The sequence below is a fragment of the Tiliqua scincoides genome, chromosome 1, assembly GCF_035046505.1.
Source record: "Tiliqua scincoides isolate rTilSci1 chromosome 1, rTilSci1.hap2, whole genome shotgun sequence".
Lineage (NCBI taxonomy): Eukaryota > Metazoa > Chordata > Lepidosauria > Squamata > Scincidae > Tiliqua > Tiliqua scincoides.
Window position 1 is genome coordinate 16,974,101 of NC_089821.1, and position 14,562 is coordinate 16,988,662.

The window sequence follows — 14,562 nt, forward strand, 5'->3', positions numbered from 1 at the left end:
CACGATCGCTCCACTTTCACTTTTCCTGACCTGGGGAGCCCTGCCGAAGGTTGCGCAGGGTTCCCCGCACCCCCAGGAGGCTGCAGGAGACTTGGGCAAGTGCGCCCAAGCCCCTGCAGCCCCCCTGGGCTGAGCCCCACTGAGCCCCCCTTCCCCCTGTCTCCTGGCTGCCCCCACCCCTTAAGGGGGCAGAGGCCAGGACCCACAGGTTGGGGCGTCGCGACGCCCCAGTTTGAATACCACTGATATATATGCCCAATGAATGATGTCATCGTTTTTTAGTTTTTTAAAAGACCTTACTTTTATAGCATAAAAGCAATTATTATTGCTGGGGGAAAAAATCAATACAGTTGAGGAATTTCAACATTAACCAGAAGCAACAATCAAGCATTTGCTTTTAATATATGCACTACCATCTTAAGAATTGGTAATTTCCTAGTTGTTCTCATGAGAAGACACCAACTTATAAATTATGATGTAATGAAACCGGTTACAACTTACATTCGTTCTTGGTTTTGACAAATTTATTTATGAAGAAACTCACTGGTTTAATATCTCTGTGTAAAAAACCCACAGAATGAATGCTCTCAATAGACTCCAGAATTTGCTTGCCAAGTCGCAAAGTAGTACTGATTGTGAAGGTCCCCCTAGTTTGGCTTCGACGTAGATCTGCCAAGTTCCGACCCTGAGAAGCAAGGAGATATTTTTTAGAAGGTCTCCCACAAAGTGAAAAAAGGAAAACACCAAGATTCACTTATTTACTCAAAATCAAAATGAAACAAATTAAATCCATGTAAGGATTCTTTTTTCTAGTACCCTGAAGAACTGCAACAAAAGTGACGCTTAAAATATCAGAATATTGCATTATCCACTTTAATAGCATTATACTAGTCTATGGTAGGAGATGCCTGTTTATTCCAAGGAAGTCTAATTTCAAGGTTCTGTCTTCAAAATTTTTGAAGATTGAATCAAATTATCCATTCAGTCGTGTCCGACCCTTGGCAATTCCATGAGCTAGCTCTCTCTGTGATTTCCGATCTCGTGCAGCTTCTTTCAATTGCTATATATTTTGGCCAGTGTCTGCTTTAATTACATCCAGCCAACGCATTCTTTGGTGTCCCCGTCTTTTACCACTGACAGTTCCAAGCATAATTTTCTTCAATGATGCTGACCATATAACATGGCCGAAGTAAGTATATCTGAGTTTTACTATTTTTCCTTCCAATGGCATGTCTGGTTTTATGTGCTGCAGCACTTCTCTATTTGTTATCTTTGCAGTCCATGGAATATGTAAGAGCCTCCTCCAACATCATAGCTTAAAGAAATCAATTTTCCTTCTGTCCAACTTTTTCATTGTCCAACTTTCACAGGCATATGTTACACACAACAGTACGGACTAATCTACACTTGGTTGTTAAGTTGCTGACATCCTTACTTTCCCATATTTGACTCATACTTATTGCTGCGTGACCCAGCATAATTCGTCATTTAATTTCTTGGCTACAATCGCAGTTTTGATTTATCATTGACCCTAAAAAGGTGAATACTTCCACATGTTCAAGCTCCTCTCCACCAATTACATTTTGGTATTTCTATTCTTTGCAATTCTCATAAGTTTGGTCTTTGTGATGTTCAAAAAGAGGCCAAACTTCTCGCTTTCTTCTTTGCATTTCAAAATCGACTACTTTAGGTCTTCATGGGTTTCAGAGTGGAGGGTTGTATCATCTGCATATCGGAGATTATTGATGTTTCTCCCACCAATTTTTACAATATTAGATTCTTCTAACTCCAGCTTTCTAATAATCACTTCAGCTTACAAGTTAAATAAGAGAGGTGACAAAATGCAACCTTGTCGCACACCTTTCTAGATTTTGAACCAGTTCGTATCTCCATATTGAATTCATACAGTGGCTTCCTGATTAACATACAATGATTTCACCAACTTCACCAGTTGTAGTGGCACCCCAAGATCTTCTAGAGCTCTCCATAATTTGTCACGGTCAACACAATCAAAAGCTTTCCTGTAATCAGTGAAGATAGGTGTCCTGTAATGCTGTTGGCTGCTCTCTCACATTTAAAAAGGGATTTGTGAGACCACTTTTGTATACTGAAAACCATTTTTAAAGAATAATTTATACAGAATTGTATACATCACTTACAGCCCAATGCTAAGCTTCCTGGCATCGTGGTGCCAAAATGGCCATCGTTGTATCCTGTGGGGCCAAGGAAGCCACTGGAGGTCTCTTCAATGAAAAGGGACATTTGTCCTCTTACCACAAGTAAGGTCCCAGCTCCCAAATGAGGCTATTCGAGTCTGCGTCAGCAAAATCGCTGGCTCAGACTTGAAAGAAGCCCTGTTGCTGGGCTTCCAAGACCGACACAGAGCACAGGATCCAGCAGAAGAGGTCTCCGCCAGTCCCACCCCCTACCAGGCTGGTCCCTCCACTTTTCCACGCTCGCCCACCCCAGAACACCTGTCCCCACCCTCCCGCCACCCTCCCCATGCCCCTCACCATCTGGCATTTATCTGGTCACCACCACTAGTTGGGTCTTCCTCCATGGTGCTGGCAAGTTGTCTCAGGTCTCCCTGCCAGAGTCGTTTACTCACAGGGTGCCGCAAATGTGCTTTATGGCACATTTGTGACACCCAGAGCTGGCGGTATGCAGAGGTCCATACGACTGGGCCCTTAAAGACCTAACTCATGGTCTCTTACACAGCAGCAGCCAATCCCATTTATCTGTGGCTTGAACAAAATGTACTCAGGATTAAAAGTAGTCCAGTAGCTTCATGCATAAGGCCCCCCAAAAAAAGTATAAGCAAAGAGGAAGGAGTTGAAGGGGTCGTACTTGAGGTAGTCCTAGTCGATACTGCTTGGTACCAAAGCATCTAAAAGCACTGAATTAGGTCAAGCTGCTGAAATAGTTTCACACAGGAGAAGGAATGTGGTCTATTTTCTCAATTGTCTGGAAAATTTGAAAGAGCTTTTGAGTTTTCTGTACACGCTTACAGTTTTGTTTGCCAAAACAAAAGGTGATACAAGTTCACTGAAACCATTCTTGGAATATTCACACAAAAGCAATGGTTCTCAAGATTCAAAGCAGTTGCTATGGGAGAGACATGCTCTTCCTCAGTGTTTCCCAACAAAATGATGAATTCCCAGAAGACAACTTAACTGATCCATAAAGCAGAAACAGTAACCACAATGCCAACCCATCAAAATCAGTGAAATATAAAAGACAAGGTTGTTCATGTTGTTAATGCTGTGGAATAGTAAGGCAATTTTTTCCCATCCCGCAAAACAAATTTTGCTTCCTAAAAGTCCCTCTTGGGAGAAAGCATTACTGTTACTGTTATGGGATCATCCTCGGCCTGCAGGTAATTTGCAGGCTGGATAGTGTCAGGCCCTGAAGTCTTGGCCTGACTGCGCACAGCATCATGGGAGGAGATGATGCAACATCTGGTGATGCATACCAGGTGACTGTCACCTGGTGAGTCACCCCATATGCCATCAGAGTGACTTTGCACTTTTAGTACGCTCTGATTGGCTATAGCCAGTATATAGTCCAGTGAGGGCAAGCTGGAGTGTGGGAGATGCAGAGTGGATTTTGTGCCGAAGGCTACATCAGTGTGATTCGTGATTGTGTGTTATCTGGACTGTCGCTGTATATATTGTACATAGTAAAGAGACATTTGGTGGAGGACTTCTGCCGTGTGTCGTCTGTTTTCCCGGGAGGGCCTACGCTCTGGCCTTGAGAGATAGGCACATGGTGCAGCTGAACAGCCGCTTGCTGTGAACACTTACCAAGCCATAACAGTTACCCTGCACATGCCCGATCTCGTCTGATCTCAGAAGCTAAGCAGGGTGAGGCCTGGTTAGTACTTGGATGGGAGACCACTTGGGAATACCGGGTGCTGTAGGCTTATACCATAGTCTTTCGAGACTGAAGGTTGCCAACCAATGATCATTATTGTCTTATAGCCCAATCCTGAACTGCCCAGAGCTGTGGGACCCAGCAGCTCCACAAAGGGCTCCCACTGGATCCAGAGCCTCCTGCACTACCGCGGGAGGCTCCTTGGGAGAAGGGGACGTTCGTCCCCTTCCCCGGAGTAAGGGAAGCTGTCCCGCAATGAAACTACTCACTTTAGCGGCAACTGTTTGGTCGCCGCTAAAGTGAAGGCGCTCGTGTAGGGCGAGCAGCCCTACCCGAGCACCCTGGATCCTGCGGAGCTCGGCTCCGTGGACCCACCTCTCCCCCACGCCTGGGAACACCCCCGACCACACCTTCCCCTCCCTGGAACGCCTCCCCCACACCCCCATTCCCCGTTCCACAGCCCGGCAGTCGCAGGCACCACCGAGCTGCGGGACGTGGGTGCCCTCCAGGTAGTGGCCCAGCACTGGGAGCCCAGCAGTAAGCCCTGCAAACATGCCTTAAGGCACATTTATGACTGTGGTCCGTGCCGCAGAGGCGGGGCGCGGACCACAGGATTGGGCTCTTATACTCCTACCATTTTTGTCCATTTCTACATGTTGAAACCTAGGCACATCAGAGAAGACTGAATTTTTTCTTCACTATAGGATCACACTGAGTGGCAGCACAAGGCAAGTCCCCACTAGCCATTAGCCTCCTCCCCAATAAAGGCTCCCCTAGACTTCAGAAAAACCAGTGTTGGGGGGGCCCTTTGGCATTGGCACAGGATGCATAAATAAATCTAATAAACTCACCTGCAACTGCATGACCACATAGTTAAATCTGTCATTCCTTCCACAGCCAACGAATTTACAGATGTGATCTTTCCCTGAGGAAGAAAAAAAAACTTCATTTTTTCCCCATCATTTATACTTTAGGAGGTGCCAAACACAAGTCTTAGATATGTCTTTCACAAATGTAAGAAAGCAGATCACACATGTGTGAAAGTGTTCACACAAAACAAAAATGCTATATCTACTTCTTTCTACCCCTCCACCACCCCATAAACATCTTGTTTATAAGTAAACTTTGCCATTATCCAAAGTTCTTTAAGTGACTGAAATCAATCATTCAGGATCAACCATACTTGAAGGCTACAATCCAGTCACCTAGGAGTAAGTTGCATTAAGCTCAATGGGGCTTACTTCTGAGCAGACACACTTTCAGTGCAGTCCTATGCAAGTCCCACTGAAATAAGAGGAACTGACTTTTGAGTAATAATGCATAGGATTGCATTGTAAATGGAAACACTTTCCCACAAGCTCCAGTTTCTACCCTTTGCTATAATAATATAATACAGTGGAGTTAAGGCAAGAAAAACAATTCATGTGATTAAATTTTCTTAGGCTCCAAAGCTATGCACACTTATCTGGGAGTAAGTTCCATTAAAATAAATGGAATCGTGCTGTTAATTACACTGAAAACTAGTTTGAAGTTAAAAATACTTTAAATTTTGGTCAAAAATAGACATGTTTACTTTTCATGTTTGAGAGACCAAAGCCAAAGGACACGCACTGGGGGACATCCATAGACCAAATTTTCCGTAGTGTGTACAAAGAGTTGCAGAGTTAACTATCCCTGACCGAACCTGTCCCAAGCCAATTCCCCAATTAAATCACCCTGCCTGAAGCCAATTGCTCCATAGAAAGAGACATACAGGGACCTGTACAAATTTTAAATAGAGGATACAACTCAGGGAGAAAAGGATTAGAATTCTATAAATAATATCAGAAGCAGGCCTAGCCAGTGCTTACATGAAGATAGCCTGGTATCATTACAAACAGCAACTTGAAAAGGTGGGATAGCAGATAACTGAAATATCAATGAATAATTGCTTGAAATCATGCTTCAAATTTTAATAAATTTAGCTCAACTGAATTCAAATCACTTTAATTTGAGTTCTGTACTGACCAAAGACTGCTAAAAGAAATAGAACTGAAACAGAAGCCCTGCAGGTGCCTGGGGTACTGCAATGAACAAAGCATTCATATTTGCATGATTCCCCCCCCCCAAGTCTTGGAGATTGAGGAGCGTTAGAAAAAGCAGAAGGGTGTTGTTTTTTTTTAAACCACCTGTATTGGGTTAGAAGGGTTGTACCCCTAGGTGTGAACCTGAACTTGCTGTCTACAGGTTCACTACCATGAGAGATGCCCCAAGAGGCCAGCTAGAGGCCTTGGAAAGCTCCAGCTCTCTAGACACCTCTAGTAAAACTTCCTCGGTTGCCAGGGCAAAGTGACTAGCAGATCCAGAGTCTTATCTGGGAGTGGGGTGGAGCCACACATGCTTACAAGGCCCAGGAGAGTTTAAAACCCCCTTGATTGCCAGTGATGAGGCAAAGAAAGCAGGATGCAAAGCTGGGGGTTCTGGCAAGGTCTGGGAAAAACCTGAAGCCCAAGGAGACTATCCTGTGGAGGAGGAAGAATTGAGTGCTGCTCAAGCCCCCCTCTCCTCTTTGCTTGCACTGAGGCACTAGGGACAAGACCTGGGCATGCAGAGCGATGGGAAGCAGAAGTATCTCACCTGGACAGGGTATCATAACCTTCTGGATCTAGGGGAAGGGCTGCTCATTTGGCAGGAGATCTCTTGGTGAGTCAGGAGCCAGTTATTCAGGGATAAGCAATCAACAGTACGAGTAGAGAAACTCCACCTCTCCCCCCAGGGTAAAGTGAACCCCTAGACCAGAGGTTCCCAAACTGTGAACTGTGGCTCCCTGGGGAGCTGCAGAAACCAGCCAGGGGAGCTGTGGAATCCTTGTGAAAAAGCCACCACCCTATACAAAATATAAGATTGTAGCCCTAATAGGGAGCCGCAGCCAATGGCCCAGTAGGTCAAGGGAGCACAACTTGAAAACATTTGGAAACCACTGCCCTAGACCTCCTTCATCTACCCCTGCTTTCATGTGAAGCACAATTTTGGCCACTGAAGATAACACTCCGAGAGTGTCACCCAGTGCAATCCGCACACCCCCCATACCGCCTAGTGATGCCACTGCTTTGGGCATTTTATGAAAGTTATCTGACAGCCTTATAGATCTCATCTGACATCTCACTGATCAAATATCTGATCAAAAAATACAAGTACAATGGAAAATTCTATTGCATAACTTAACAGAAGCAGTGTGGAACTGAACATGCTTGCCTCAGACAATGACATTTACAATACTCTTCCCACATCACTATTTTAGCTGTGAGAGAAACCTGCCAACAACTTATCCACGACTCAAGCAAAACAGAGAACTGCAGGAGACACTAGCATTTAAGACTGAAGTAAATACAGAAAGGTGAGAGCAGTAGAACAAGTAATTTCTCATCAAAGAGTTGCAAATCTACCACATTCAGGGTAAGAGACCTTAAGTACAGTACTGGTAGTCAATATGTCACAGAAACAGGAGACTGCAAGGGCTAGAAGTACTCGGATTTTCCCTAAATTCAAATTATGTTTCTAAAGTTCTGCCTCATATTGGCTGCTCTGTATAGAAACAAGATAGGATTCTACTGAAGAGTCAAAACAGAAAGCCATGTACAACAACCTCCCTCCTTACCTCATACCAAGCAGCCTTCTGAGCCTGGAACAGATCCCTTTCCTACTTTTCAGATACGCCCCGCAAAGAACAGAGTTTCCGCTAGACCTGGGGTGTCAAACATAAGGCCTGGGGGCCAGATGCGGCCTGCAGAAGCTTTTTAGCTGGCCCTCAGGCTCTCAGCTGCTGAGCAGTGCTGAGGTGTTACTGCTGCAAGGGCAGTCCACATGAAAATTGGACTCTCTTATATCTTGAACTATGATCAAGATTTGAGTATTTTCTCTTCTGTCAGTTGCAGCTAATCAGTTCCTAAGTGAGAAAAAGTGCTTATATTTGCTTATGACCTGTTTAATGATATCACTTCCTGCCTAATGACATCACTTCTGGCCCTCAGCAGGCATCATGAATGCTGTTCAGCCCTCGGTATGAAACGAGTTTGACACCTCTGTGCTAGACTATCATCACCTCATTAATTTCACAGTTTCTACCACCAATTAAACCCTTTCTTATTCTTGCCCTTCCTTATAGTCCTGTTATCTTCCTTCATACGTTCACGGTTTAGCTTAGCATCTCATTCTTTTGCGTGCAAACTACAGTACTTCAAATATTCCACTCAGTGCTTAGTACACTCATTTATCCAGTACCTTCTGTCACAGGATTGTTAATTGAAGCATATGTTTGAACAGAATTGTAGCTTTTGCCGTTTGGGGTAATATTAAAACATGCTGAAGTGATGAGTTCCTTTTACACATGCTTTCAAAATATTAAAGCCTTTGACTAATTAACTCCTGCAGTACTCTCCCATGTAGGGACCTCAATTAAGGACTGGGGAGGGGGGAGAGAGAGAAAAGAAGCTTGTCATCATTAGCTAAAGGGACTAATGCTGAAGTTGCAACTCACACTGTTATCTGATGCAATGACTGCTGGTGCTACAGAGGCACCTGCAGCACACTCCATCATGTATATATGCATTCACTCTCTCACACAACTCATTCACCCTGTGTTGCAGGAAGGAACTGGCAAACCCTAGAAGGTGATAAGAGAAACAAAGCTGACAGAACTCGTGTGGAGTGACAAGACCAAGAGACGGAATAAAAAGGGCCTGAGAATGATAGTCCTAAATGCAAGCACTAAATGCAAGGTCACATGACAAGTAACAAGATGACAGTGCAGACACTTAAGGAGAGGGTAATACAAGCATAGTGATGGGTAAAAGCATGAACTTTCTGAAATGAGAAAAGTCTATTTCTAGCAGTAAGTGCAAAGAGGAAGAGGAGTCATGTTGCCAACTTTTTCCCTGGGCAGGGCTACAGTGAATGACTAGCAGAAATTTGGCTGCTAATAATGCATTTTCCCTACAGAGTGATGCAAGAAGGCAAATCGCTTCACCTGCTGAGCTTTTGTTGGTTGTGCAACTGTTAGAGGCATGTGAGCCTTGCCAGAAATGAAGAAGTTGGCAATACTAAAAAATTGCTGTTGCTGAAGAAACAGTTATAGCATGACTTGGCAATGACACTGACATGGAACAGGAAACAGAGGAAGGAGTTGGAGAGGATCCCAAGGAAAATGGCAGTATCTCTATGATAGCAAAAAGCACTATGAGGAAGTTTTGGTGGTAATGGTGCTTTGTCTGGTTTAGCCATATTTAGTTTGGCTTCTGAGACCATGATAGGAAAAGGAAGACAAGTATAGAAAAATAGCTGGCACACCCACTGACATAACAGGGTCAAAGACAACACACAAAGAGTAGACTCCGGTACACAGGAATGGCTGGAAGCATCTAAAGCAGCAGTTCCCAAATTGGTGGTTCACAATGTACCAGGGGAACCAGAAATGGGTCATTTCCCCTTGAGAGGAGTGGTCCAGGAACGGATTCCCCCGATGGCACTGCAGCTATCATGGCACCCCTACGGTACTGTACTGTACCTGGGGGCATCCTGAAGCCTCCTGAAGGCTTGCAGCCCCATCTGTGAGCCTCTGCAAGGTTGCACTGAGCTCCAATCTGTTAGTGGTGCTCGCTTCCAGTTTGCACAATCGCAAACCGAAAGTCAGCTCCGACAGGAGACTGTAGCTCAGTGCACTCACATGGAAGCTCGCTAAGGGGGCTGTGTACCCCCAAGGTACTGCCCCTCACTAGTTGCTGGTGGAAGGGGATGGGGCAGTTTTGAATGGGACCAAACATATTTGCAATACTAATATGCAGCAACCTTGAGTGGCCTTCAGGGAGAAAGACAGGGTAAAAATCAAATTAAATAATAATAATATTAAATATTATTAGTGGGGTACACTCATATGAAAATCTAGAGCACTGGTTCCCAACCTGGGGTACATGTACCTCCAGGGGTACTTGCTAGGACCTTTAGGAGTACTTGAAAAAGAAATGAATAATGGCGGAAAAAGGCAAGTCTGTATTAGAATGCCACGTGGAACTGGCAAGGCAGGAAGAGCTAACTGGCTGTGAAAGCCCCAGCAACTGCTAGTTCCTGGTCAACAATTCATGTATTATCAGATATGGATCAGTAGTTGAAAATGATCCGATAAATTTATATGTAAATTTGAAATAACTGCAGCTATATTAATTACAAACATTTTGCTAATATGAGGGGTACAATTTATGGAAATGGGCTGCCAAGGGGGACGCAATTGGAAAAAGTTGAGAACTATGGATCTAGAGGAGTCTTTACAAATGCTTCCTGGAAAAGTGGGATGGGTCAGGGGACATCATGGAAGCAACTCACAAAAAGAGAAGATTACCACTAGGTATTCAATTACAAACCAAATCACAAACATACAGTATATTTTGACTGTACCATGGTATATATTCAGCTTAATTTAATTTGCTGCAGACCAAGATAATTTGCATGTTAACAGTGTTACAAGGGATTTTTTCTCTCAATTCCCTGTTAAAGTAGGGAACTATCTTGCTCTCCTCAACAGTGCCAATGTGAAATAAGCAGGAAGAGCAGCCAGGACACCCTGTGGCCTGAGAAGTTATCCAAGGCTGGGGGGTGACTAAAACATTTTTGAACGTTTTTGAAACATTTTTGAATGGCTCACTACCAAGCATAACTAAATCATTTGAATTATAACCAATATCAAAATAATGCAGCTTTCTGAAAATTGTCCTAGTTTTCACAACTATAGTTAGAAATCTTCCTAGTTAACTATATTTGATCATTAGTGCTGATCAATATGCTATAATTTAATACAAGGCCTTTTCATTCATTTTTCCCAGGTCGTAGGTACAAAGAAGTGATAAAATCTAACCACTCCTCATTAGAAATGCGTGTCTCATATTTAGCAAACTGTAGTACAGGGATCTTTTGTTCACCTTACCTTGCAGTTTTTTCAACACAGCTACTTCCATTTTCAGAACTTGCTTTGGTTGCTGAGCTGATTCGACCTTCAGTGCAACATTCTCACGGGTAAGCAAGTCCAATGCGTCGTAAATTTCTCCAAACCCTCCACCACCTATCTTTCTCAACTGTAGTAAACAAGGAACAAGGCACACAACACCAATATTAAGAACAACCGATTTCAGACCAGTTAAAAACCATTGGAAGCAACATTTGTAAACTAAAAAAAGACCAAGTTTCATTTTTCAACCATTTCCACTTTTCACCATGACTCTGGTTCCTAACCCATCAAATGAGCAGGGGATGCCTGTATTAAGAAATGCATGTCTATGTTTGCAATGGCCATTGCCAAGGCAGCACACGGACTGTCAGCACTGCGCGGAATTAGGACTGGACCATCTGAATTATTTCATTGCCATTTTGCAAGACATGATCTGAATGAAACCAAGAGTCACTGCCCTCTTCTAGCCCAGCATAGTTATTTGTTCACTTCAAGCACTCTCTAGGCTAAAAGTGGTCTTTATAGACCATTAACATTTTGTGATAATGAACAACAGTGGCAAGAACATATTATAGAGGCTTCAGTTACTGGGGGGAGAAGCAGGTGGAAGATTATTTGCTTCCCTACAGATTAGCATATATAACTAACTCCTTCTTCCTCCTGAACTAGGCCCATCTGTATAATCCTGGGAACAGAAGGAAGCATAAATTTAAGTTACTTGATGGTTCGGAAGCAATGAATTGGAAGAGGATAGTTGCTGCCAAAAATTGGGGAGCTCTCAATTCAAAGCTCAGTCTCTTGGCCAGAACACTACACCACCCTTGCAACCGGGCACCTGCACTGTTAGGCATAGTAACTAAAAATTGTCTCTAGACAACAGACTCAGAACATCTATTCTTGGCCATGACAGTGTCCCACTCAACCAAAGTACCTGCCTTCAGTTCTTCCCAAAATAATGCATTTCAGCAAGGGAAGTGGGCCTTGAGCCATGCCATTGATGTCTCTGCTTAATTCTCCATAAGATTTAAAAGAACACAAGATGGAAAACCAGTTCCTTCATCATACAATAGACTGCTCCAAAGAGAGTTGTTGTGGCAACCCCCAAGAAACACAGCCTACGGAAACCACATTCCAGTGCTCAGTCATTCGGCAAAGGCAATTCACTATATATTTGAACACACCCCATATATATAGACACAGCCCCTCCTCCACACCACAAACCTATGATCTTCATAGCAACCTCTATTCATTACACATGACTATATAAATAAATAGCAAAAGTTTTGAAATGTTCTTGGACAGCAGCAATGTACCAGGAAGGACCAACATAAGTAGGTATGGACAGCCTAGTAACTTATGTGAACTTACTTCCAAAGCTGACAAAGATGATGCTTTAAAAAAAAAAAAGGAAAAAAATAAACCCTTCCATCTTGCCCTATTGTCTTTTACAGTTTAGATAATAGTATACAGTCTTAGCGCTCGCTCGCTCTCTGGTTGTCCAAAGTTTCATATTTTTTCTTTTTGTTGAATGCTTCCGTATTCCTTTTTCCCTCCCTCTCCCCCCCAGCTGCTCTCCTTCTCTCACTCTATGAATCAAGAAGCTTTGCGTTTTTATAAGAGGGAATATACTCACCACTTTCCATCTTTCTTTGACCAATATTCCCACACTCAGGATATCTGGTTGTTCCCCTCCTCCACTCATTGCAATCTCCTGGGGTGGTGCAGCTGCTATGCAAAGCCAATGTCAGTAGAGACCATCCAGTTCCCAGAGGAGGTTTCCATTTAAGCAGAAGCTATAGAAATAAACAGCAGTACATTGAATTTTGTTAATTAAAACATGGGCAAAACAATTGCCTTCCTAACCCAGGTTTATTTTTCAACTTGATGCAGAGCTGAAAGACAACCAGAGAATAAATTTTCAAATACACAAAGCCCTTGATATTTCTATTGTGTTTTATTTCTACTGTGGAAAGTAACAACCCAATCCTGAGCTTCCTGGGGTGCAGGACTGCGGCAGGGCCAAAAATGACTGCCACTACATCCTGCACACTTTGGGCAGCTGCCGGTGACTCCTCAGGAGAAGGAGACTTTTGTCCCCTTCCCCTGGGTAAAGAGAGTAGCCCTGCAATGGGGCCACTTGATTCACCGGCAACGAAAAGGCCAGTGGTGAATCAAAAGCCTCTGTGTCAGGCGGTAAGCCCAACACGGAAGCTTTGGATCCAATGGAGCATCGCTCCACCGGTCCCACCTCCCTCCCTCTATACTCCCTCCCCCTGGCACACTTTCCTCCGCCCTCTCCCATCCCTCCCGCCACGCCCCCACTTACTTCTCCACTGCTCAGCGGTCCGCTCGACCACCAAGTGGCGGAGCCCGGGCACCCGCCCAGGAGTAGCCCGGCGCCAGCCAGCACTGGGCTACCACTGGCACTCGCCCGCTGCTAAAGCCCACAAACGTGACTTATGGCACATTTGCAACAATGCCCACTGGCACTAAGCCGGCTCGTCGAGTTCAGGATTGCGCTCTAAGTCAACTTGCAGCTTTTAATGTTTTCAAACATTTTCTTAAGGACAAAAGACATAATAGTTTCTGCAATTTATTGCAGGAACTTCACAAGTTATTTTGTGTGCAGAATAACTTAGAAATTTTAATGTCAAAAATCAGCAATACCAGAGCAATACTTCTCACCGCATAACACTTGCTTCCCAAGTATTTCACATACATCATCTCAATAACTTTACATCAAAACTGCCAGAACATAAGAAGAGCGTTGCTGGATCAGACCGAGGGCCCATCGAGTTCAGCTACCTGTATTTCATAGTGGCCGACCAGATGCCTCAGGGAGACCTCAAGACAACAAGATATCTATATCCTGTTGCCACTTCCTTGCACCTGGCACTCAGCCCATCTCTAAAACCCAGAGGTTGTACAGAATCATCATATCATTCTCATATTATTTATTATTATATAACAATTATGGAAGTTATAATTCTCATATTACAGGCAGAGACTGAAGCTGAGAAAGCCCAACTTTACTAAGGCAAAAGAATGAGGTCATGGTTGAGATAAAGCTCAGCCCCTGCCTGTAATACGAGAATGATAACTTGTAGGATTGACGAACGCTTCAGAAAAATTTTCTTTTTTCATTCTCCATGCCTTTCCTAATCTTATGCAATCATCACACTGAATGTGAATGTGACATCACATCACCCTACCCATCCACACACACTCTGTGCAGTCTCTTGAAATAAAGACTAAAAAAATTAATAAAGCTATACCACTACACACAGGACAGAAAATATATATATTTGCCCCATCCACAATAAATGACACACAAGGACAAATTCTCAAAAGATTCCCCAAATCCACTTAGATCTCAGACACCCTTTGGTAGCTAACCCACAGCTGAAAGGCAGCAATTTTAAACTGCAGAAATACTCCACCAATGAGATCAGATGCTATGATGTAAATGCAAAGGACTTCTTCCATAGTTTTAGTGGTTTCTATTTAGATTTTTACAGTTCTACATTTTTTGAGATGTTAGTGCTTCTTAAGATCTCTGAAAGGGAAAGCCTTGGGCATAGTCACTTACAAAAAGTGTGCACACATTTTGCCACATATACACACACTAGAAACCTGTTGTCAATTGATAAACACATATACAATCTTATCAAGTGACTGCAGTTTTTTGGAACATCAGTATATACATCTTGCAGCCT

The 14,562-nt window shown here is 43.6% G+C and overlaps 1 protein-coding gene and 1 pseudogene across 3 annotated transcripts in view; one reads left to right on the forward strand and one right to left on the reverse strand.

Moving 5' to 3' along the window:
* The window catches only part of TTBK2 (tau tubulin kinase 2), a 74,840-nt gene that overhangs the window by 38,788 nt on the left and 21,490 nt on the right, over positions 1–14,562 (reverse strand). For all 3 annotated transcript variants that reach the window (XM_066631130.1, XM_066631117.1, XM_066631122.1), the window contains exons 2-5: positions 12,480–12,639; positions 10,826–10,973; positions 4,725–4,798; positions 545–685 (exon numbers count right to left, since the gene is read on the reverse strand). In XM_066631130.1, the coding sequence (XP_066487227.1) occupies positions 545–685; positions 4,725–4,798; positions 10,826–10,973; positions 12,480–12,548 (432 nt within the window). In that variant the 5' untranslated portion in view covers positions 12,549–12,639. The remainder of the gene's footprint in view (positions 1–544; positions 686–4,724; positions 4,799–10,825; positions 10,974–12,479; positions 12,640–14,562) is intronic.
* On the forward strand, positions 3,798–3,922 carry LOC136637543 (5S ribosomal RNA; annotated as a pseudogene).